This window comes from Podarcis erhardii (assembly GCF_964252035.2).
Source record: "Podarcis erhardii genome assembly, chromosome: 11".
NCBI lineage: Eukaryota > Metazoa > Chordata > Lepidosauria > Squamata > Lacertidae > Podarcis > Podarcis erhardii.
The window spans coordinates 43,609,052-43,632,694 of NC_138501.1; the positions used below are offsets into that span (position 1 = coordinate 43,609,052).

The 23,643-nt window shown below is 44.6% G+C and overlaps 1 protein-coding gene across 1 annotated transcript in view; it reads right to left on the reverse strand.

The window, feature by feature from the left end:
• ST8SIA3 (ST8 alpha-N-acetyl-neuraminide alpha-2,8-sialyltransferase 3) overlaps positions 1-23,013 on the reverse strand; it is a 42,655-nt gene extending 19,642 nt beyond the window's left edge. Inside the window, exons 1-3 of the mRNA XM_081881611.1 lie at positions 22,897-23,013; positions 10,258-10,438; positions 6,663-6,785 (exon numbers count right to left, since the gene is read on the reverse strand). Coding sequence (XP_081737737.1) covers positions 6,663-6,785; positions 10,258-10,438; positions 22,897-22,900 — 308 coding nt within the window. The 5' untranslated portion in view covers positions 22,901-23,013. The remainder of the gene's footprint in view (positions 1-6,662; positions 6,786-10,257; positions 10,439-22,896) is intronic.
• Between the last annotated feature and the right edge of the window lie 630 nt (positions 23,014-23,643).

Here is a 23,643-nt window from a genome sequence, read left to right on the forward strand (position 1 = left end):
GAACAGCTCTGTCTTGCAGGCCCTGTGGAAAGATGTCAGGTCCTGCAGGGCCCTAGTCTCTTCTGACCGAGGGTTCCACCAGATCGGGGCCACAGCCGAAAAAGCCCTGGCTCTGGTTGAGGCCAGCCTAAACTTCCTCTGTCCCGGATCCTCCAAGATGGTTTTGTTTGAAGACCGTAAGGTCCTCCATGGGACATACCAGGAGAGGCGGTCCTGTAGGTACGAGGGTCCTAGGCCATATAGGGCTTTAAAAACAGCTGGAGCATGATATAATGGAGGCACTTCAGAAACTGCTCTCTAAAGGTGGGGCTTGGAGCAGGCTGTGCGGGGATAGTCGAGGGGGTGGGTCAGGTGTGGGGAAAGTAGGGTTGGCAAAGTGGTTGACAAGAAGAGCATACGCACTCTTATGAGTTGAGAAGGGGTTTGCAGGCCGTATGCCGAAAGCCTTCTAATTCCTTGATCCAGCAAGTTGTAAAACTTAAGCAAGAATTCAAATTTCTGGAATAGCTAGGTTAGCTTTCTGGTGAGGTGACAGCCTAGGTAACGGACCATTAAGGGTACAAAGGAAGTGGCTTTATGCCACATAGCAAATGGGTGGGCCCCCTCCCTCCCTCAACTTGCTGGTAGTTAGAAAAAGCAAAGGCCAGAGCTTAGTTGTGTGTGTAAGCTAGAAACTAGAGGAAGAAGCAGGCTGAATCCTTTGAGGGAGTGGCATGCCTGATTTCTGCTTGCATCCGAGGCTATGGCTAAGGGTGAAACAAGATCCCATTGGGATATTAAATGCAGTGAACTCCTCCATTGTAGGCTCAGGCTGTGTATATGTGTAAATAAACCATGCATCATAAAGACACCACAGTCTCCATTGTCCCTCATTCCAAAGGAAACATAAACCCTGGGTAAGTGCCTGGAATTCTGCACCGTTCAGAGACTGGCGTGGCGTGCAACAGTATGTTCAAGTTTTCAAACCAAAACTATTTTCCAAATCGTAATGAGTAGTATAGAAGTCAGTTACACAAACTCATTGCATAGCAATTAGGCTGACCCCAAAGACCAAGATTTATACCACCTCCTGCCCTCTAGCTGGCAAGTCTCCTGCTTCATTGCATCATCATCATCATCATCATTTTTATTTATAACCCCCCATCTGGCTGGGTTTCCCCAGCCACTCTGGACAGTTTCCAACAAAATATTTAAAATACAATAAAACAACCTATGCACTCCACAGTGATGGTGAGGGTACTCAGGAGCAACCGAGTCAAAGGCTCTGCACATCTTGCCATTCCACATTCCACAGGCGCAGTGCATTTCCCATGAAAAACATTTATGTTTGCAACACATTGGGGAATCTGGAAACCAGCTTGTTGGTAAGTTTCCCTTGTGTGTACTGTCCTACTGGTGTCTCACTTAGGCAGACCTCACTTTGCTCTGTTCTGATGGCCCTCAGAGCAACCTACAGACTTGCCAGCCTGAAATGTTTAAAGCTTAATAAGATCTAGAACTTGCTTATCTGACAGAAAATTGCCTTGGATTTGCTAGCGCAACAGTATATATAGAAAGTTGAAGAAAGGTTCCATGGAAATAATGCAGCATATTCTTGACCCCACTGACAAGAAGAGTCAAATTGAATAGACTCTTGCCCACTTAATGAAATTTTGTATTGTGCCTTGTATATTGCCTGCCTTACAAAGGTACATCAAAACGGAAACCGAGGTGATGACACTCCTAACCCAAAGCTGTTGTGCTTCCTTTTGCCATCCCTATTTTAAAAGCCATGTAATCCAACTTCTAGCCTCTTCTCCTTGCAGGATCAAATAAACTATAATCCAATCAACGGTCAACATACCTACATTGACCTCAGAGCACTGTGCCTTATTCCATCTTATTTTATTTTACTTGACGCTAGATGTCCACTCCCACAGAAGAAAGCTCTTGGATTTGAAAGCATGCAACACATTTGAACAGCCTGTTGGTTGAGCAAATTACGTATTTTTTGCACCATAACACTCACTTTTTTCCTCCTAAAAAGTAAGGGGAAATGTCTGTGCGTGTTATGGAGGGAATGCCTACGGGTGGCATGCCTACGGATTTTCCTCCTCTAAAAACTACGTGCGTGTTATGGTCGGTGCGTGTTATAGAGCGAAAAATACGGTATGTGATTCCAGGGCATTCTATGTTGCTTGCTGGGCTCATGCGGTTGTAAGCGCCGGATCCCTCTTAAACAAGGTTAAGGGATCAATAGCGAGCTATAATGCTGCAGATATCTCCTGCAGCCCCCTTTTCAGTCTGCACAAATCCTCCCCTCTTGCCCAAACCAGCTAAGAAATCCATCTGCAGCAACTGTGAACAAAGTCCTGTTAACAATTATTTGGTTACTGGTTGTGGTGTTTGCCCTACTAGGTGTGTGACATCATACTGGGTTCATAAGGAAAGGGTTAACTAATTGTAAAATGACTAACCAATGGGAACCCAAGGGGAGGAGTTAAGAGTTAGAGTTAGGGTGTTTGAGAAGTCAGTCTGGAGTTAGAAGAGACAGAGAGGATAAGTCTGTGGGTTGGGCTAGTCTGGTGTGAGAGAGTGAGAGAATTTGTTAAGAAGAGTCAGCCAAACAGTTGAGATAATCAGTCAGAAGGTATTAGGAAGGTATAGGCCGGTAAAGAAACTAAAGTTAAGAAACTGACAGGAATATTATCAGAGAAACCATAAACTTGTTAATGTTTGTAAAATAAGCTTGTTTATTTGGTTCAATTTTAACAGCTGTCTGTTAAACGGGTTGGTGGCAGCAGAGAAGTGAGCACAGTGGTGGCACAGGGATCAACAGACCGTTAAACATCCGGGGACCCTGTGTGATCGCCACACTGGTTAAACTGGAAATCTGGTCTGGCATTAACTGGGGTTAAGGTCTGTGCCAATGTAATTCTTAATAGAGCAATGCTACAGAGAAGTGGAGGGGACATGGGTGGCGCTGTGGGTTAAACCACAGAGCCTAGGACTTGCTGATCAGAAGGTCGGCAGTTCGAATCCCCGCGATGGGGTGAGTTCCCGTTGCTCGGTCCCTGCTCCTGCCAACCTAGCAGTTTGAAAGCACCTCAAAGTGCAAGTAGATAAATAGATACCACTCCAGCGGGAAGGTAACGGCATTTCCGTGCGCTGCTATGGTTTGCCAGAAGCGGCTTAGTCATGCTGGCCACATGACCCGGAAGCTGTATGCTAGCTCCTTCAGCCAATAAAGCGAGATGAGTGCCGCAATCCAGAGTCAGCCTCGACTAGGCGCAATGGTCAGGGGTCCCTTTACCTTTTTTACAGAGAAGTGGGTAGGAGGAAAAGTCCTTGGTAGAGGAATCACCACTTACTAAACCCTACTGGGCTTGTGCCGGCCATACTGGAAGGTTTTCCCCTCTGCCCTTCAATCCACTGGTTTCCAGGGGAGGGAAAATAACTGTGCCTGCTCCAGGACTGGCACAGTTTGTCTCCTTTGTTGGGGGCATGTCAAGGGAACAGGAGGGCTTGGGATCCTGTGGATCCGAAGTCTCTTCTGATCCAACCTGATACACCCACGCGACACACCCCTTTTCACCCCTCACAACGAAACTTTCCACAGTTGCAATAAAGATGGCTTTGAGGGCAGGTCTTCTTTGCCAACAGATCTCCACACTTTCTACCCTGACAGAGGGTGGTCCAGGGAATCCACCCATCCACCGGCTACTCCAGGAAAGAGACTTTTTCACATAACGTAAGCTAGTTAAGATATGGGGTTTTCTCCCGCAAGATGCACTAATGAAACACCGTCTTGCTTGCAGGCTTTTGTCAGGAGCAGCTCAGCAACAAAACACCTGGCGTCAGTGAAGTTAACTCTTTATTCAAGGAAACCAAAAATAGTGCATGCCTAGTGGTCACAGCAACTCTTCCCAGTAGGTCTTGCCCCAACGAGGCAGTTGTGAGGACTGAATGTCCCACTGTTCTCTAAGGATCCTCTCTTGGTTCCTTCTCCAGCAACCTGAGGTGCCTTCGCCTTGTCTCTCTTTGCTCTGCCCTCTTCATTCCTCTGTATGTTCTGGGAGACCAGTGGGGAGAGGAACTGGTCACAACAGGAAGGGGAGAGTCCCTGGCGTCTTCAGCAGCATGTCCCCACTCCTCCCCAGCCTCCACTTCTGCCTCTGATTCCGAACTGCTCTCTGCCCCAGCTTCTTCCTGCTCACTAAACCCTGTTGCCTCTTCAGCTTCTGACACCTCCCCCTGCCAGCCTACTCCCTCTTCTTCCTCTGACCACTCATCATCGCCCCAACACTGATCCCCTGGCTCTGAGTCCTCTTCCCTGGGGGGTTCCTTGGGGGAGTTTCCCAGCTAGTGCCTCCTACCACTCTTCTGTATCCACCAGCCCATCTATAGCCATCTGGATGGATACTGTGAGAATAGTATGCTTGACAAGATGGGCATTTGGCCTGATCCTGCAGAACTTTTCTTATGTTCCTACATAGGAGTTGGGAGGAGGAAGCATGCAGCTTTGTGTACACACACACACACACACACACTGCCCTTCAATCATATTTCCAAGTTTATTTACGAGAATGAATAAAATAAAATATAACTGCAAACATAACATCATAAACTGATCTCATAGCTGCCCCCCCCCAATTATTTAACTGCAGATTAAGCCTACATTCTGCCTGCACTGGCCTATTCAGTTGGTCCAATATATTTGTAGTTTTTTTTTGTTTTTTTAACACTGCAGCACAGCTGTATCATCCCAGTTTATATTTCAGACAGAACAGGTCACTATTAGATAACAGTGTCTGCTTTAGTAAAACTCGGAACAAACTTGGAGCAAAACTAATAAAAGACAGCACGAATAAAGAGCATTTTCATTATTTTGTTTTTTCATGCAATAACCGGGTGCAGGAGTTGTGTGCTCTTGGCATAGAGGAAAGATGGTTTAGATAGGATCACAGGAAGCTGCCTTATACAGAGTCAGACCATTGGCATATCTAGCTCAGTATTCTCTACAGTGACTGGCAGTAGCTCTCCAGGATTCAGACAGAGGTATTTCCTAGCCTGGATATGCCAGAGATTGAACCTTGAGACCGTCTGCATGCAAAGCAGATGCTCTACAACTGAGCAAGGTCATTCCCAATAATGTGAGGGCTCTGCCTCCTAAGAATTCTGAAGGCTCCTGGCCCAAAAGATAAGAGAAAGTTGGGGTGGAGACCCATTTCATATACACTGGAAAGGAGAAGCTCCTGGATACCTTTTTTCATCAATGGTTATCTCCTCTGCCCTGTCTCCTTTTAACCCCCCCCCCCAAAGCTCCTTGGGGAAATTAGTGGACAGAGAGAAATAAGGAGAGGCAAACTATGAATGGATATAGCGATGTGTGGTTTTGCAAAAATTCAATAAGGGGAAATGTTTCTGGAAATGTTTCCTGTGGATATTAAGCTAACTTGCACAGGGTAATTTGTACCTGACAGTTTTCTGATGTGCGAGCAAGTGATTTAATTTAGCAAGTTATTTCCCTCCCCCCCAATTTAGTAAACAAAGCCCCCACCCTCAAAAAAGTACCCCCTGTTAATTTTTGTCCCAATTCCCCACAATTCTTTGAAGGGAAGAAATAAGGCACAGCTTAAATTATGTATTATTTGAATACTCGTAAAAATTGCAAAGAGAATCATGTGCTTCTGTTACATCATTTAAAACTAAGGGACCTCCCCGAAGTTATTGAAAACTGTTGACGCACTAATAAATGTTAGAAACCCAAAGAATTGCGCACGATATACGCTGACTCACATACTCGCTGGGGATAATCACTGGACAAATATTAATTACATCTTTGAAACCGCCGAGCTTGCTTAATATTCTATTCGCATCTGGAATCCACCCCACATCGCTGGATGGAGCAAGCAGTCAGATCCTGCAGTGCGCAATTGATTTCTATCCTCCTTCAACTTTCTCTGTTGACTTCAGAATTCTCAGCAAGCAGAGTTTTGTTGTGGCAGAGCTACTCTCACATTGAGAGTGTAACGGGGGTCAGAGAGACAAGAAGATGGCATGGTGGGGTGGTGGTGCTTACCTGACCTCCCGGCAGGTGAGTTGTCACTGCTTACTGGGAGGGCTGGGATGAGGCTGCGACAATCTGATGCACCTGCTGGCTTATATGTACCATGCTGCCCTTTCTGCAGCCATGGCACTCTCCCTCCCAGCAAGCGGTATAAACTCATTTGCTAGGACTGGAGGTCAGGTAAGCACTTCTGCACTACCACGCTACCTGCCACTGGAGCCAGGGTTGCTAGGAGGCCATGGAGGTGAGAAAGAAATCGAATACAACTTTCACATACTGATCAGAAAGAAGTCACATCTTCAGCGACAGGTCTGCGGTAAAAACATGCCTTCTCAAAATAGGAAGGGCTTAGCGTTTATTGGTATAAGCACTGTTTTCAAACATTTGAGAAAAGCAGAAGTTCTGATTTTGAACACAGAACCCCATCTCAAAGCACTGCTCGTTCATTCATAGATCACTGTTATGGCTGGTTGATCTTTAAAACTCCCAAGAGCACACACTACCTGTTGCCAAATAATTAGTTAAATAACAACTGCGATTGCTTTGTTTTTTTAAAGAAACATGACAACATGCTTTTGGCTTGATGGCTTAGGTTTGTCTCGTTCTCACTCACCTTTGCTGCAAAAATGCCGTTCTGTTGAATGTCCATTTGGGAGCCTTATCCTGCAACTCATGGTTCAAGGCGTTTGTATTGGGTACAAAGGAAGGGTCAAGGAACTTCAGTGCAAACTGGGACCTGAAAGGGATCACATATCCACACCGTCAGTGAATTCACTCAAAGCATGAAGGAGTAAATTAACTATTCTATTACAGTCTAGAATGAAGTGCAAACCAGTCTTCAAGGACACCCCACCATCAAATAGACAAGATATGTTCTGTGACACATTACACTTGGAATCTAAACATGCTCGGTTGTACGTATCTCACCAAATCCCAGTCCAGATGAGAACCTGGAGAAAGGGCAAGTTGTTCATTCTCCCTGACATGCTATTCATACGTGTGCTGGGAGATGCTTCCCCCACAGGAAGAGGGTTCGAAAGCATTGCTGCTGTTGCCCAAAGTGATGGATCTATTAGATCCTGCTACATATGTAATCTTGCACTTAATATGTTGTGGGGAGGAAAATATGCTATGGGATGCTACAGGAAAGCTAGAGACCTGAAACTATGCTTGCTACCACTTTTAATCATCTTCCTTTAGACTCTTTTTGGCCTTCTCCTTGTCCCCAGGAATTCATGTGCTTCATGCTCTCCTATTTCTCTACTGCTTCTTCTGCCCCACCTATTATTATTATTATTATTATTATTATTATTATTTGCCTTCAAAACAACAATCTCAAGCTGATGCACATGAAAGATAATTAAAAAGTGAAAAACAGCAAATACATCTAAAAAGAAACTAAAACCAAACAAAGTAAAGGCCCATTTATTCAGCTGGAAAAGCCTGTCAGAACAAAAAGGTCTTCGGCTGTTTCCAGAAAGTGGTTGTCTGTCATATCATGGCAGCAAATGCTATTCCACAGAAGAGAGGAAGCCACATGCAAAAAGCCCTACTCCCGGGAACTGCAGAGCAGATTTCTGAGATCTTTAGAACTTGTAAGAGAAACTCCCCTGCAGACTGGCCCTTCTTCCTCTCTGTACTTTTGCTAAGTTTTTAACTTTTTGTAAGTACGGTTGTAACCCCCCTCCCCAATTTTTCTGTTTATCTTTTGCAAACCGCTGTGAGGTGGCTTTTTCCACACTCAGGCAGTGTATAAATTTTATGGAATTAAAAAAAGAGGGGGGGGGAATCCATTGATGAAAATGCTTGGAACCTGTGTGTAGATCATTGTTTGTGTGTACTCACCTGAACGTACTTTAGGGAGCTCCTCATACTAAGCCAGACCACTGGTCTATCTAACTCAGTATTATCTACGCTGATTGATTGTTGCTTTCCAGGGTTGTACTTTCCAGATGGAAGTATCTTCCATTCTTTACTTGGAGAAGCCAGGGATTTAACAAAGCAGCTACTCTACCAATGAGCTAGAGTCCTTCCTAAGCATTTTGCTGCATGCATACAGTCATAGAATTGAAAGGGACCCTAAGGGTCATCTAGGCCAACCCCCTGCAATGCAGGAATCTCAACATGAAGTCCCCCACCCAATTTGAAACCATATCGGATCCTGCTTAGCTTTGCAAATGTTCCAGTGTGTACATTCTTCTCACCTGATGGGCTGTACATCATACTTTCTATCTACATGTGACTAGAACAAAGGTAACATGTAAAGCAGGGGTGAGAAGCCTATAGTGCCCTCCAGATTTGGTTGGACATCAGCTCCCATCACTCATGCTAGCTGGGGCTAATGGGAGTTGGAATCCAACAGCAGATTCTCGATCCCTGATGTAAAGCATCTTTTAGGCTGCAACTCTAAACAACAGTAAGTCCCACTGAACTCAGGAAGACTTAACTCTGAGAAGACATGTATCTGATTATGCTGTTAGCCTCTAATTTCCCCCAATACTTCAAATTTTCTAATGATTAAGAGCCAGTCCACACATTAGTCTAGACAGCAGACGATGCCACCAGAATCAGCCACAGCATTATGGTTACATAACACTATATTTATTAAAGTGGCAGCATGGAGAAGACAACATGCAAAAGCATTTCAAGTGGGACCCACGCACAGAATATAGATTAAGGTATCCAGCTGCCTTGTACTGGGCCATTTAGCCCAGCTCTGCTTCCTCTGGTAGGCAGCACCTACGCACAAAAGTAGAAAACAAACAGAATGGTCCGCCCTTTCAAATGTTGTGATCTGAGAGTTCTCCTTAATTAGAAGCAGAGGGTGGACGGGCACCGAACAGGGACTCTGCAGGATTTCCTGCATCAGCACGAGGTCGGACTAGATGGTATTTGAGGTCCCTTCCAAACTCTGATTTTGATCCCCCCCCCCCAATTCTGAATAGCCAGAGCCGTTAGCATCTGGGCGATTCATTAGCGGAGAGTAAGCTTGGAAGGGAGTGAAGGCGGAGGGGCGCAGAACGGGAGCGGATGCAAATTCAGCACCATGGACAGCGACCTCCGAAAGATAACGTCGGAGCCTCAAGTTTCCATTCACTTTAAAAATTCTTCTTTCTCTGAGAGGTAGGCGGCCACTTCAAGCAACGCCCCCCCCCCCCCCCCAGAAGCATTTGTGTGGGAGCTGGGAAAGGGCTTATTTTTTGCAAAGAGCCAATGCAACGCCACGTCTGCACAGCCTGGGGCATTTCCCGGCCTCTGGACCAGCAGAGGAGGAGGAGGAGGAAGACCCAGCAGAGCACGCGAATCGTCTCCACGACTTCCGCCTCACGCCTGCCTGGAAAATCCACCTTCCTCCTGCAATTCCCCTCCCCTAATTCTCCGGGCCCGATCTCTGCGCGCAGAGAAGAGGGTGCCTCTAATCTGCCGGCGCTAAAATGGAGAGTCAAATTGCGCTTCTTTGGGATGGTGGGGAGCGCAGCGCTTCCAAGCAGAATTTTTTTTAATGCATTTTAAAATAAAATTAAGAAAGCCACAATCACACAAAGGACTCCCCCCCCCCCACTTCTATCACCAGACCGCCGGGGCAGTGCAGAACACGGGGGGTGGGGATGGGGGAAGACAAGGAATGGTGGAAGGGAGCGATCGGAGACCCTTCCTAGCCCCCTGCGCGTTTAAAGAGCGTTTGTGCATCTGTCAACCCGCCCTCAAAACGGTGGGGAAGCCGCGCCGATGTCTTCCCCCATCCCCAGCCGGGGAAAGAGGGCGCCTGCGCCATCAGCTCGCCCCATGATGGAATATACATGAACCGGGCAGGGAGCCACCATGATTCTCGTCAGAGACCCGCATCATATTTTATCTATATCTATAGGAGCCGGGGGTTCCTCACCTCCCACCTTCCTCTGGCCACTGAGGCAACCCCCCCCAACTCTGCACGATCTGATCGATTTTTAAAAGGCAGGGGTGGGGGCTTAGTTTACTGCTGGCACAAAAAGCGAAGAGGTGGGGAATGGGGGTGTCCCGGAGCGTTGATCCAATAATGATCATAATAATAGTAATATCTACCCCCCCCCCGCAACACACACCCTTCCCTCCTCTAACCCTTCCTCTCCAGCATGCATACCCTCCGCCCAGCTCACTGGCTCTTTCCTCCCCTGGAAGATGATATATGTACATTTAAATATATACATGTATGTATTTCAAGCACTCACCTAAATCCAGTGTGGAACATGTACATTCGTGGCACTCCCGTGTTGGCGTATTTGGGAGTGGTGAAGATATTGTCTTTTTTCAGAGACACGTAGCTGATGAAGGACAAAATCAGCAGAGCTACGCTGAGCATCACCAGACCCAGAACACTAACCACCCGGACCATCTTGCAGCTTCTCATGCCTGGGGGCGGAGAAGGTGGGGGGGGGGTGAAAGAGAGAACACACACACACACACACACACCCCACACACACGGAGCTGAAAGAGCTACATTGGAGTTAACACACCCAGAAATCAGGGATGGAGCTTGTATGTGTGTGGGGGGTGGGGGGAGAGCGGTGTGGCTAAGGAGCGGGGGGAGGGAAAACATACACAAACACTCCAAAGGATTAATTCAAAGCACACGCACACACAGGGGAGCTAAGCACTGAGAGGATGAAGAATTAAAAAAAAATAATACCAAAAAAAAAATGGAGGGTATGAGCTCTGCAGCGTTGTAATGGCAGCGGATGGGGGTGGGTTAAAAAAAAAAAAGGTGGATCCTGCCGGAAATTATAGAAAGCTGCCTGATCCTGCTTGCTTCCTTTGTGCAGGAAGCTGTGGATCCTATTGCCTTAAATAGGTGTCCCATTCAAAAGCACTCAGGGGGTGTCAAACACACACCATCCTGGAATATTCTGGAGATTTGCTCTCTGAACATAAGGAAAACGCCTTGCATTGAGTTGAACCATACCAGTTCAGTTCAGTATGGTCTACTCTGCCCAGTGTTTCAGACAGGGGTTTCCCAGGCCTGCCTGGAGAGAGGGAACTGGATCTGGGAACTTGGGCATGCTAGGCAGGTGCTGTACCACTGAACTGTGGTTCTGGGTTTGACTGAGACGGGGTAGCACCTGTTTTCCTGCCCAAATGCCATTGGCACAATAGAAGATGCTCCAGGCTCCAATATCCGCCCCTTAAAAACATCACTGCCTACAGACGGACATGAGTTGGTGGTTTGGAGCTGGTACAGCAGAGAACTTTGTGGCGAGAAAAGCCTTTGGGGGGTGGTTTGGAGCCGAGACAACCAAGAGCTTTGTGGTCAGTGAGCACAGCCTTCCAGCTCTGGGCCTGTATCCCAGAACACACAAGGGGCAGCTGTGAAAATGAGTGGACACTTTCAGGTACAGTATGCAGTGGCAAGGCTTAGCACAGGAACGAGGAAACTAAGGCTCGCCAGATGTTGCTGGACTACAACTCCCATCATCCCTGACATTTGCTGGGATGATGGGAATTGGGAGTCCAACAACATCTGGAAGGCCACACCCTTCCTTTAGCCTTTTACAGTTTCAGGGGGTTGGACTCAATGGCTTTGGGTCCCTTCCAACTCTCAGTTTCTATGATTCAGGTGTTGTTTATTTTTTTAAAAAAGGGCCTGTTATCAAGGGAAGTGCAGATGATGCTTCATTTTTATTTTATTTTAAAGAGAGCTGTCAGAGTTTCCACCAATATGAGACCCCTGCCATCTACCTTGAAAGGAAAACCAGGAAGGATACCCAACTCTGGTTATTGGCAACTCACTGAGTCCAAGCCGAGGGCATGTAAAGCCCTAAACAATCTGGGACCCAAGTACCAAAACCCAGCCAGATGGGCAGGGTAGAAATGATTAATAATAATAATAATAATGGTGATGACGACAGGGCATTCTCTGTGTTGGCATCCCGCTTATGGAACTTCCCCCCAGGTGATATTTGGTTCAGCCCTGCAGAAATATTTACCAGTAAGTGAAGGTGAAAGACCTTTTAAACTGGTTTATGTGTTTGGATTACAAATGGAACTGATTTTTTTGCAATATTATTATAGATATTTGTTGCTGCTTAAAGAGCTGGTATGTGAAGTTGCTGGTATTCTAACAAAAATATGTAACAATAGAGCATGTGGACCTCCAGTGAAGCTGAATGCTGGAAGATTTAGAAGAGATTTTTTTAAATAAAAAAAATAGTACCTCTTTGTGCATTGCATAGTTTTGTATGTAGTGTGGTATTTTATGCATTGTGACTTCCAGTTATTTTTAACTTATCATAGTTTAGTAATTATTTATTGTAATTGTTAAGAGTGAATTTCTGTTTAATTATTATTTGCTGATGTTTTGAGAGTTAATTTTATTATATTCTGATAGATTATTGAATACAGTGGTACCTCGGGTTACATATGCTTCAGGTTACATACGCTTCAGGTTACAGACTCCGCTAACCCAGAAATAATACCTTGAGTTAATAACTTTGCTTCAGGATGAGAACAGAAATCAGCAGCACAGTAGCAGCAGGAGGCCCCATTAGCTAAAGTGGTGCTTCAGGTTAAGAACAGTTTCAGGTTAAGAACGGACCTCCAGAACGAATTAAGTACTTAACCCGAGGTACCACTGTATATAACTTACAAGAACTTGGACACACTTGGGCAATGTAGGACACACCTTCTTGAATTGTAGGTATGGAATGTGCGTTTCAAAAAGAATTCTCATTCGTCTTATCTAGGTTGGCCCTTAAAGTCAGCACATCATCACTGTTTGCTAATAGACTCCAATGTATTGCATTTGCAGCCCAGAAAAGTACAAATATAGACCTGATTCCAAACAACCTTATCGATTTTAAAATTATGCATAGATTGTAAGATGACCAATACGTATCTTAGTACAGTACAGTGATGAGCACAGCTTTTTGACCTCCTTGGCAGGTCCTGGCTGGCAGAGATACAAGCTAGAGCTGACTAGAGGAATCAAATTAAACCCTGTCTGTTGGAGTCACAGCCCATCCATGCATAATTTTCCAAACAGATGTATGTCAGGATTTGTCTTGTAGTTTGGCCTAGGTTCTCGTTGTAGTCTATATGCAAGTCTTAAGGTATGGCTGAAAGCCATATGATGCAAGAGTTATGCAGAAGCTAAGCAGGGTCTGGATGAGAGACCAGCTGAAGGTCTCATGTGATCTGCATTTAGCATCATGGAAGAAAGCAATAATATAACTATAATTAAAAAAAGAAAAAGAAATAAAGCTTAGAATAATTGTTCCTAAAAGAGAAAGTCTGCTCAGAGCCCTGTTTGCCATTTTAATGAGATGTGTGTGTTGATTGTTGTGGTGGTTGTTGCAAACCAAATAATTTGATTATTGCTCCTAAGGAAGGAGTTTTTTTAAACAACAACAACAACAACAACAACAACAACTCACAAATAAAAAACAAACTCACAAATTGTCTTTAAAATCAACCAACCAACCAACCAACCAACCAACCAACCAACCAACCAGTAAACCAGTCAATCAATTCAGTCAGTCAATATCACAAAAATTACGAGCCTGCTAAAAGGCTAAATAGGGAGAAGACTCTGCAGTCAGCATGGAAATGCAAGCTATTAGTCTCTTACATGGCTAGTAAAAATTAAATAAAATTGCTTTCTTCCAAATGGACTGGTGGAAGAAGGGAAAATGGCCTTCCTCTACCAAGGAGACAAGTGGACTTGGGGAAGGGCCACAGCTCAGTGGTACAGCATCTGCTTTGCATGCATTAGGTCCTTGGTTCAATTCCTGGCATCTCCAAGTCAGGTTGAGAAAGTCTGAAATCCTGGAGAGATGCTGTAGGTCAATGAAGACAACATGGGAACAAGATGGGCCAATGACTTGATTCTGTAAAAGGCATCTCCCTATGTTCCTAAGGAGGATAGAGTGGTCCATTCCCCCTCTGCCAGTCCCTTCCTTTGTAGCTAGTGCTGAAACCAAGCAAGCTAGTGGAAGAGGGTTGGAGCATCATCTGCCAGCTTGTTTGCTCATCTCTGCATAGAAATCCACCCACTCACCTGTGGCTACCTGGAGAATTGTTAGATAAGAGGCTAAATCAGTCACCAAACTTTATTATCTTGGCCACGGCCACAACAAAGGAACTATAAACCAGGAAGATAAATATGTGGCTAAAAGCAAGGTTAAAACTCCAAATCAGAACCAAAGTCCAAGTCAGAAAATACCCAATGGACAAACTTATCCTACGGATTAAAATTAGTTTGGCAGTTAGTCCCTCTTCCTAGGGAATTATGTAGATTCCAGAAGTGTTTCTGCATTAGTCTGATCTGGCAAAAAGAGCCAAATGCTATAACCATTCAGTCACAACCTTGCACGAAATAGAGGCCACTGTGTCAGGTGCATTGGATGAAATGGGCTCTGGCCTCCCAGAGTTTATGCCACAAGAACCATGTGCTCATCTCCAAGGTGCCACTAGGGTTAGGGACATCTAATATTGAATTTATTTATTTGCCAAAATTTCTAAGCCCACCAGCATTAAGAAGAAGAAAATATGGTGGTGAACAGCATACAGCAAACAGGCTTCACAGAGAAGGAACACCAGATGATACCACCAACTCCAGGGCCCGGCGCTGTTGGTGAGGAATTACAGAACGACTGCAATCTACTCTAATTACTGTGAGCTGCTTCACTGAGAGCCACTGAGCCTTCAGAGATACCAAGAGCAAATGTGCAATAAATCCACTATGGTGCTAACTAGAGCCCAAGAGAGGAAGCAGAGCAATAAAGAAACAGCCCTACCTCTCCTACAAAAGACCACCCTAGACTACTGCCATCCAGTGGTAACTAGCCATATAGCTACTGAAGATACCCCACTGGCCCTGCCCAAGAGTCACTGAATCTTGCACCCTTAAGCAGCATTAATGACCATAACCAACCAACAGAAGGTTGGCAAAATTCCTCCGATCATGAACAGTTAGGTAACTGGTCTCCTGACCCAGCACTAGTATGTGAAAATTCTTATATTACACATGTGGCTCATACCAACATGCAGTTCAACACAAGCTCTACCCCTAATCAACAGGCTCAGTCCACAGCCAAAGGAACTGATAGGGCAGAGGGAGAAAGATTTGCAGATTTGCATGGCTACCTCCGAGACCATTATCTCCTTAATACCCAAACTAACGAAATTTTTTTTCAGAACTTGGACTGCTTAAGAGAGGAACTACCTGGCATCAAGGCTAACATGCTTGTTTTGTTAAGGCTAATTGAGTTGGGGATCCTAACAACAGTTTCCCCACCTCTGCTGGCACAACCCAATAAACCTAACCAAGACTGCACCAATAACAAATCTAATCAAGTCTGCACCACTAATTTAAACAGTAATTCAAACAAACCTGAGATCCTAACCAATATGCCCTTTAACAAAGAATGGGATTCAGAGAGACAGGCAGATGCCCTTTTACAAGTCTGGGCAAGAAAGGATTTGCCCCCTCCAAATCAAATAGCTACAGAAGACTACCAGAAGAACTGGTTGGAAAATTCCCATATCACTTTATCCAACCCTGACTTGCTGGTCATCGATGACTGGCAAAATGCTCCAGAGGGGGAAACAGATAAAATAGATGAAGCTGATCTAGCAAGAATCCACACCAGCCTGGATCTAAGGCCAAACTGCAACCAAAGAAACAGTGACCCAACTTTAAACAATCCTATCCCCAAAGTGTCATTTAAGTGGGGTAACCACTTCCTAGGGGGAAAAAAAATCTCAATTTACATATAGACCACAACAATCCCGCCAAACAAGCACCAATTGATAGACACCCTGTACCAAGTTCTCATCAAAAAAGGTACCAGCCAAGTGGTCTCACACATAACAATAGCACTAGTAGGAATACAGCGCCCCCATACATAACCTACCCCAATAACATCCCTGTATTAAGGGAGAGACATGGGCAACAAGAAAAACCTCTCCCCAGAGATGATACCCTTATTCCAGCATCGCACCCAAAACGCTACAACAGGATCTCTCACCCTAGATGGAAGAAGCCTCCACCTAGAGAAGGGGAATTGACATTTAGTCATTTCTATAAGAGCCCAGCATCAAAAAACCTCGCATCCCCAAGATTAAATGCCGGTGATACAGGAGCTGGTGCCACAGTAAGACCACCTGAGAGCTCTCACTGTTGACTCAGTAAACCCAAGAAAGATCTCAACATCCTCACCTAGAACTTGGAGCAAGAAAGGAGATAAAAGATCTTACTACATTTCTGCAGAATTTTGACATCATCTGCCTACAGGAAACCTGGCTGCAAGATGCTGACCTTCCACACTTGCAGGGATACTCTCAGCATAGCCTCCCTGCAGTCAAAAGACATCAAAAAGGACGAGGAAGTGGGGGATTGAGCACCTTTACCTCACTGGATTTGGCTGGGGAAATCAGGGTTGTGGAGTCGGATCTCCTCTATGAATATTTCTTGCCACTACAGTTCAGTGCAGGGGCAGGAGACCTATTTTTCTGTATCAACATCTACTTTCCACCAGCACATACCCTAGCTGTGGTGGTTAAGATCTGGACAAATCTAACAAGTGTTATAGAGCAGTGTTCCCCAACCTTGGGCCTCCAGCTGTTTTTGGACTACAACTCCCATCATCCCTCGCTAGCAAGACCAGTGGTCAAGGATGATGGGAGTTGTAGTCCAAAAACAGCTGGAGGCCCAAGGTTGGGGAACACTGTTATAGAGCAGATAAAGGTGAAATATTCAGATGCTCGAATCCTACTATGTAGGGCAGAGGTTCTCAACCTGTGGGTCCCCAGATGTTGTTGGACTACAACTCCCATCATCCCTGAGCTCTGGCCTTGCTAGCTAGGGGTGATGGGAGTTGTAGTTCAACATCTGGGGACCCACAGGTTGAGAAAGGCTGATGTAGGGACTTTAATGCCCGCATTGGCAACGGCCCAGAGGAAAGCCTAACATCCCGTGGAATAGATCGGGATGATATTGCCCCCTTTACTTGTACTTCTATGGATAAGAAAGTTAACCCTTAAGGACTGAAACTCCCAGAATGCATTTTTCTGCACGATTTCTTAATATTAAATGGGTGCCCAGCATACGGCCAACAAGAGAATCATAACACAAGTACAAAATACATCACAAATCAGTAGATCTCAAAGAAAACTTGGGTGAAAAGATGAGCTTGAAGCCAGTGTCAGGTAGAAGCCTGCCTGATGTTCATTGGAAGCACATTCCGAAGGGCAGCTGCCACCAGGCTAACTAAAGGCCCTGGTCTTAGAGGATGCAAGCTGAACCTTGGAAGAATAGGCCATTACTAAGAGAGTCTATGATTGAAGTGACTAGGCAGTGGTATACAAGGTAAGATGTTCCTTAGAGGTCACCTGTCCCCAATTGTTTTGTATACATGCCCATAGCAAGACCATGAAACTGTCCTAGTAGCATACTGGCAGCTCTTTCAACGCAGGAGTGACTGGGCACTCGCTCCAACAGCCTAGTGGCAGTATTCTGCAATAGCTTTCGATGAACTTCTACAATCTACACCAGCATAGTCCATGCACAGCCATGTAGCCAAATCAGGCTATAATTTAGATGACCAATTAGAGCTGGGTGTGCGTGTGTGGTTCACCAAGCTGGGTGTGCGTGTGTGGTTCACCAAGCTGGGTGTGCGTGTGTGGTTCACCAAGCAATGGATACTGCTTGCATTGGAAACCCTAACCTCAATTTGGCAAATGAAGGCATCTGGTAGATGAGTCATGGCTTTGGCAGGATCTAATTGGACCCTCCGACAATAGAAATCATAGAATCATAGTCTTGGAGGCCTTATATAGAAATGGTAGAACAGGAGAGGACAGAGTAGTGAGGGTTATGCCTTACTGCACACTGTATAAGCCTGCTAGGGAAGAGATTTCACCTCTTATCCAGAATTTCTTATTGGCCTACTTATAAAAAATGTTGAGAGCTGAGAAGATTCACTCCTCTATGTGTGGATTAAGAATTAAGATATAATTGTGACAGAGGGCTATATGCATATGGTTTTGTGTTTATTGCTTTTTTAAAAAATATTTCCCTCCCCTTCTCTTTCTTTCCCTTTTGTTTATCTTTCTTTTCTCTTTACTGCCATGCCCTTTATTATTATTTTTTAAATTACCGAACTTTTCCATGTACAAGACAAGTTTTTTTTTACTCTAAAATAATGTTAAAAAATGGGGGTCGTCTTAGGGGATGGACGAGAGATAGGTTGCGCCCGCGAGTAGGAGCTTGTCAGCAGTGATATTGTGGGTGATTTGTGGCGAGCGGTTGTCAGCGTGTGTCAGTCTGGTTAGTGATTTTCGGCATTGCCCCCCCCCAAAGCTCAACCACTCTGGGCCATCTCCCCCCATTTTCTTAAATTTGAGACCCCCCAAAATAGGAATCGTCTTATACATGGGGGCGTGTTATACCTGGAAAAATACAATAGTTTTATTGTCTCTAATGTTGAAAACTTTCAATAAAATTAATTATTTAAAAAACAGGAAATTCCTACCGCCACCAAGCAGATGTAAGAGATTAGCGTGTTCTGTTGGTTTCTGTTGCTGGAAAAGTTTCCTGGAGCCAAAGTTGTGGGCTGTTATGTGGAATCTTACATGTAATAGCGCTATTTTATTATCCCTCTGTATTGTTTATAGTTATTGATGTGTATGACTGAGTGCTATGCCTGATGGCTAAGGCAATAAAGTTTTGTCAATTGATTGATTGATAGGGGCCACTTTGATTTTTATATAAAAACTCCCTTTTCCCATTACTAGAAACGACACTGCCTGCTTTTACAGCAAGAGCCACAAAAATGCCTCCAGCTACCTGCAAGAGGTCCCCCACCTTGTAGTTGCTGGAGTTCAAGTGAAAGTTATGAATGAATCAGATGTGGTTTATCACAAGTCAAGTAGAAAACATGAAAAGACTTGACATAGGATTTGTGGCTCAGCCAAAGTAGCTTTAATTGATCTGGGGCTGTGTCTTCTGCCTTCCCTACAATGTTCCCGTGTTTGCAATGGCCCACAAGCTGCAATGGCTTTCCCCTCAAATTGAGGACCCAATGAGGGAATGGCGGATAAAACATGGATGGCGCATGTTTCCTCCCATGTTCAAATTATGTGGCCAGGAAGAAGGAAATGGGCCAAGACGAGGTATTAGCAAAACTGTCCATTTTCAGTGCACTCTGAAACACCAGCAAATCATATTGCTCTCACACTTCCTTTCTTGACAATCTGTAAAACAGCTTCCCAGCTGAGATTAACCGTAAGTGGCTTCTGATGTTAGATGAATTGTCTTCCTTGTAGATCCACCAGGAGCAAGGCATTGCCAAAATGTTCAACTCTGCTGTGACAGTTTGAACATTGGAGGACAACCTTTTCAAGGGCATTTGACAACAGACGCAATCTAGTTTGGTGTTCTGCACCAAGCCTTTTCTCTTGCAATTGCCATTCCTCGTTTGTTCACTTTTTACAGGTTATCCTCATGACAACGTAGTTATGAAACTGTTGCATTGCACTGTTTTCCGCCTTCTTCCTCCTGTGTTTCTCAGACCTTGATTATTTTTGTTGGTGTTTTTTTGCAGATGCTCTAAAATGCAACTGTAGTAATCACAACATGTTGGGCTCAGAGGATGAAACAATCTGAGAAACAATTAATGTTGCCAGTGGAAATACGATTGCAATACATAACGACAAAAGCATGAAAACACATATAAAAACACATTAAATAAACAATAATAAACAGGAGAATGGGAATTTTCAGTTAGTTCAGTGGTTTTTTGGAGCTACAGCCTCTTATGTACTATAATTGCAACATATTAGTTCATTTTGTATGTTTTCATGCCTCACTGTTGTTATGTACACACAGATCCTGCTATCTGACAGCTCGCTCTGCAAAAAAAATACTTATGCAAACATAAAGAATTGTGCCCAAACCCTGCTGCACACTCCACAGATTCCAAAATCTGAACATCCAGAGTTTTTCCACTTCCTGACTTCCTTGCTTGTTTGTGCTTTGCTGGTTGGCAGCAAGCATTTTTGGGCAGAAACCATGAAAGCAGGGAGTGAGATTGGACAAATCAGAGTGTGGGAGAGATATGTGGGGCAATTCAGTTTTTCCTGTTTCTCTCTTTTGCTGTAGCCATTGTGGGAAGAAACCACGGAGAGAAGGACTGTGCGGAGAGACCGGGCAAATCCCTGATGAGAAATGTATCCATAGGAATGCACGGAAATTCTAGACTCGTTATGTGAACGCTTGCCTAACGAACGACTTCCAGGCAATCCATTGTATTTGGTAAGCAGCACTTGTGTGCATTGCATTGCTATTTCCATTAATCTTAATTATTTCTTATATTTTTTACAAGTTTCATTTTCTCTTTCTGTGTCTGTGTGTGTAGCTGGGCACCCTTTCCTTTGTGTTTGTATTTAAAAACTGTTCTTTTAATATTTTTAAAATATTTTGTTGGGAGCCACCCAGAGTGGCTAGGACAACCCAGTGAGCTGGGTGGCATATTTTTATTATTCTGATTATTCTAATCATTATTATTCTAATTATTCTAATCATTATTATTCTAATTATTCTTATTCTTATTTTTATTATTCTTATTCTTATGCAGGGTTGAGGAACCTTTGGCCCTCCAGAGATGGTCCTCTTTATTTGTTTGTTTTTTCATAGTCTCTAGACTATGCTGGCATCCTTTTAGACTTATAGAATCATAGAGTTGGAAGGGAACCCGGAGTACATCTACTCCAACCCTCTGCAATGCAGGAATCCCAACTAAAGCATCCATGATAGATTGCTATCAAGATAATAATAATAATAATAATAATAATAATAATAATAATAATAATAATTTAATTTATATCTCACCCATCTGGTTGGGTTTCCCCAGCCACTCTGGGTGCCTTCCAACAAAATATTAAAATACAGTAATCTAGTAATAACCAGAGCATGCACCACTATGGCAAGACAGTCCGCGGGCAGGTAGGATCTCAGCCTGTGTACCAGATGGAGCTGGTAGACAGCTGCCCTGGATACAGATTTGACCTGTGCCCCCATGCACAGCTGTGAGTCCAAAATGACTCCCAGGCTGCACACCTGCTCCTTCAGGGGCACAGTTACCCCATTCAGGACCAGGGAATCCTCCACACCTGCCCGCCTCCTGTCCCCCCAAAACAGTACTTCTGTCTTGTCAGGATTCAACCTCAATCTGTTAGCCGCCATCCATCCTCTAACCGCCTCCAGGCACTCACACAGGACCTTCACCGCCTTCACTGGTTCCGATTTGAAAGAGAGGTAGAGCTGGGTATCATCCACATACTGATGGATACCCAGCCCAAACCCCCTGATGATCTCTCCCGGCGGCTTCATATAGATATTAAAAAGCATGGGGGAGAGGGTGGAACCCTGAGGCACCCCACAAGTGAGGACCCAGGGGTCTGAACACTCACCCCCTACCGCCACTTTCTGGACAAGGCCCAGATGACAGATGGTGTTAGACTCCAACTGTTAGCCAACATGTCCAATGGCCAGGGATGATGGAAGTTGTAGTCTGATAGCATCTGAAAGGCCAGGAGCAATGTTATACAGTGGTACCTCGGGTTACAAACGCTTCAGGTTACAAACACTTCAGGTTACAGACTCCACTAACCCAGAAGTAGTAAAGTTAAGAACTTTACCTGAGGATGAGAACAGAAATCGTGTGGCGGCAGCGGGAGGCCCCATTAGCTAAAGTGGCACCTCAGGTTAAGAACAGTTTCAGGTTAAGAACGGACCTCCGGAACGAATTCAGTTTGTAACTGTTTTCAGAACAACAACTTATGGCTACCTGTGTTAGAACTTGTTGTCACTGTGAAAACCCCTCCAAGTTAGGCCACCACTGGTGAACACTCATCATGTTATTTAATTTTTTGAAATAGTCCCTGGATTATATTGAAGGAATACAGAAGAAAAGAGTGGTTCTGAGCATGTGCAGAAAGCTGTGGGGCTTTGCAATATGGACTGGGGGGTGGGTACTTTGAGGACTAGTCTGCCTGAGCTAAGAGATGCCATGGGACATTTTTAAAGGATCCCTTTTCGCTGGCGGCGACGGTAAACTCAAAGGGGCCTTTTCATGTCTTGTACAGGGTGAGTCTTTTAAAAGAGGCCCTGTGGAACATGTGTACAATGGTACCTCGGGTTAAGTACTTAATTCATTCCAGAGGTCCATTCTTAACCTGAAACTGTTCTTAACCTGAAGCACCACTTTAGCTAATGGGGCCTCCTGCTGCCGCCGTGCCGCCGGAGCACGATTTCTGTTCTCATCCTGAAGCAAAGTTCTTAACCTGAAGCACTATTTCTGGGTTAGCGGAGTCTGTAACCTGAAGCATATGTAACCTGAAGCGTATGTAACCCGAGGTACCACTGTACTCTGTATCCACGGGGCCTCTTTTAAAGAACTCACCCTGTACAAAGAGGCACCTTTTTAACACCCATTTGAAAAAATGCATGTTTACTTCCGATCCAAAAAATGTCGCGATACACGGGTATTTTAAAACCACACACTTACTGCTATTTCAAGGGGCTCCAGAAATTTCTGTTCTATAGCATTTTCATCGTACGTATCTGATTTCAAATGATTTACACACACACTGTTCAGATTTTATCAAGTCGTAAGTCGCTTTGAGGCACGTTTTAGGGGGTTTTTTTTGTTCTTGTTTTAAGAAAGCGAGGCCTAAATGGTGGAAACAATAAAATAATCGCGATAGATGTCCAGAATTCTGAGGAAGAATGTTCAAGCACAAAACCCCTCAGACATAAATAAATCTCTGGCATTCCTCTAAACCTATAAATTAAGGTTAGGCTATTTACTCACACATCCAGCTTTCTGGGGCCTTCAAATTTAGTTGCGGAAAGGCTCCATCTGCTCTTGCTGCAATAAAGGCCTCTCTCCTGGGGAATTGTTCCCTCTTGTGCAGTTAATTTGCAACCCTGATGCACAAAAGAAGCTCAGCATGGACTATGGAACACTGGGAATGGTAGTTCTTAAAACTCATGGGAAGGCACAGCACTCCCTGTCGCTAGTCCTTCATTAAGGCAATACAGAGGTACCTCAGGTTACATATGTTTCAGGTTACATACGCTTCAGGTTACAGACGCTTCAGGTTACAGACTCTGCTAACCCAGAAATAGTACCTCGGGTTAAGAACTTTGCTTCAAGATGAGAACAGAAACTGTGCAGTGGCAGCGGCAGGCCCCATTAGCTAAAGTGGTGCTTCAGGTTAAGAACAGTTAAATGTTAAGAACGGACCTCCGGAACGAATTAAGTACTTAACCTGAGGTACCACTGTACTGCACTGCACATTCAGTGCAGAGATCTCTATTGAGTGTGCCAAGCAACATGGGCATAGCCAGGATTTTTTTGGGGGGTGGGGTCAGGACACCCCTCCTGTTACCATCCTCTTGTCTGGCTCTGTCCAGCAGATTCAGAATGAAATGTCTCAGCGACAGTCATTTTAAATTACTTTCTTTTGACCCCAAGTGCTCAGGGAAAAATAATCTGTCAAAACATTTCAAATGTTCTGATTATTTCCACTTTGAGTTAAGTGTTTTAATTTACCTC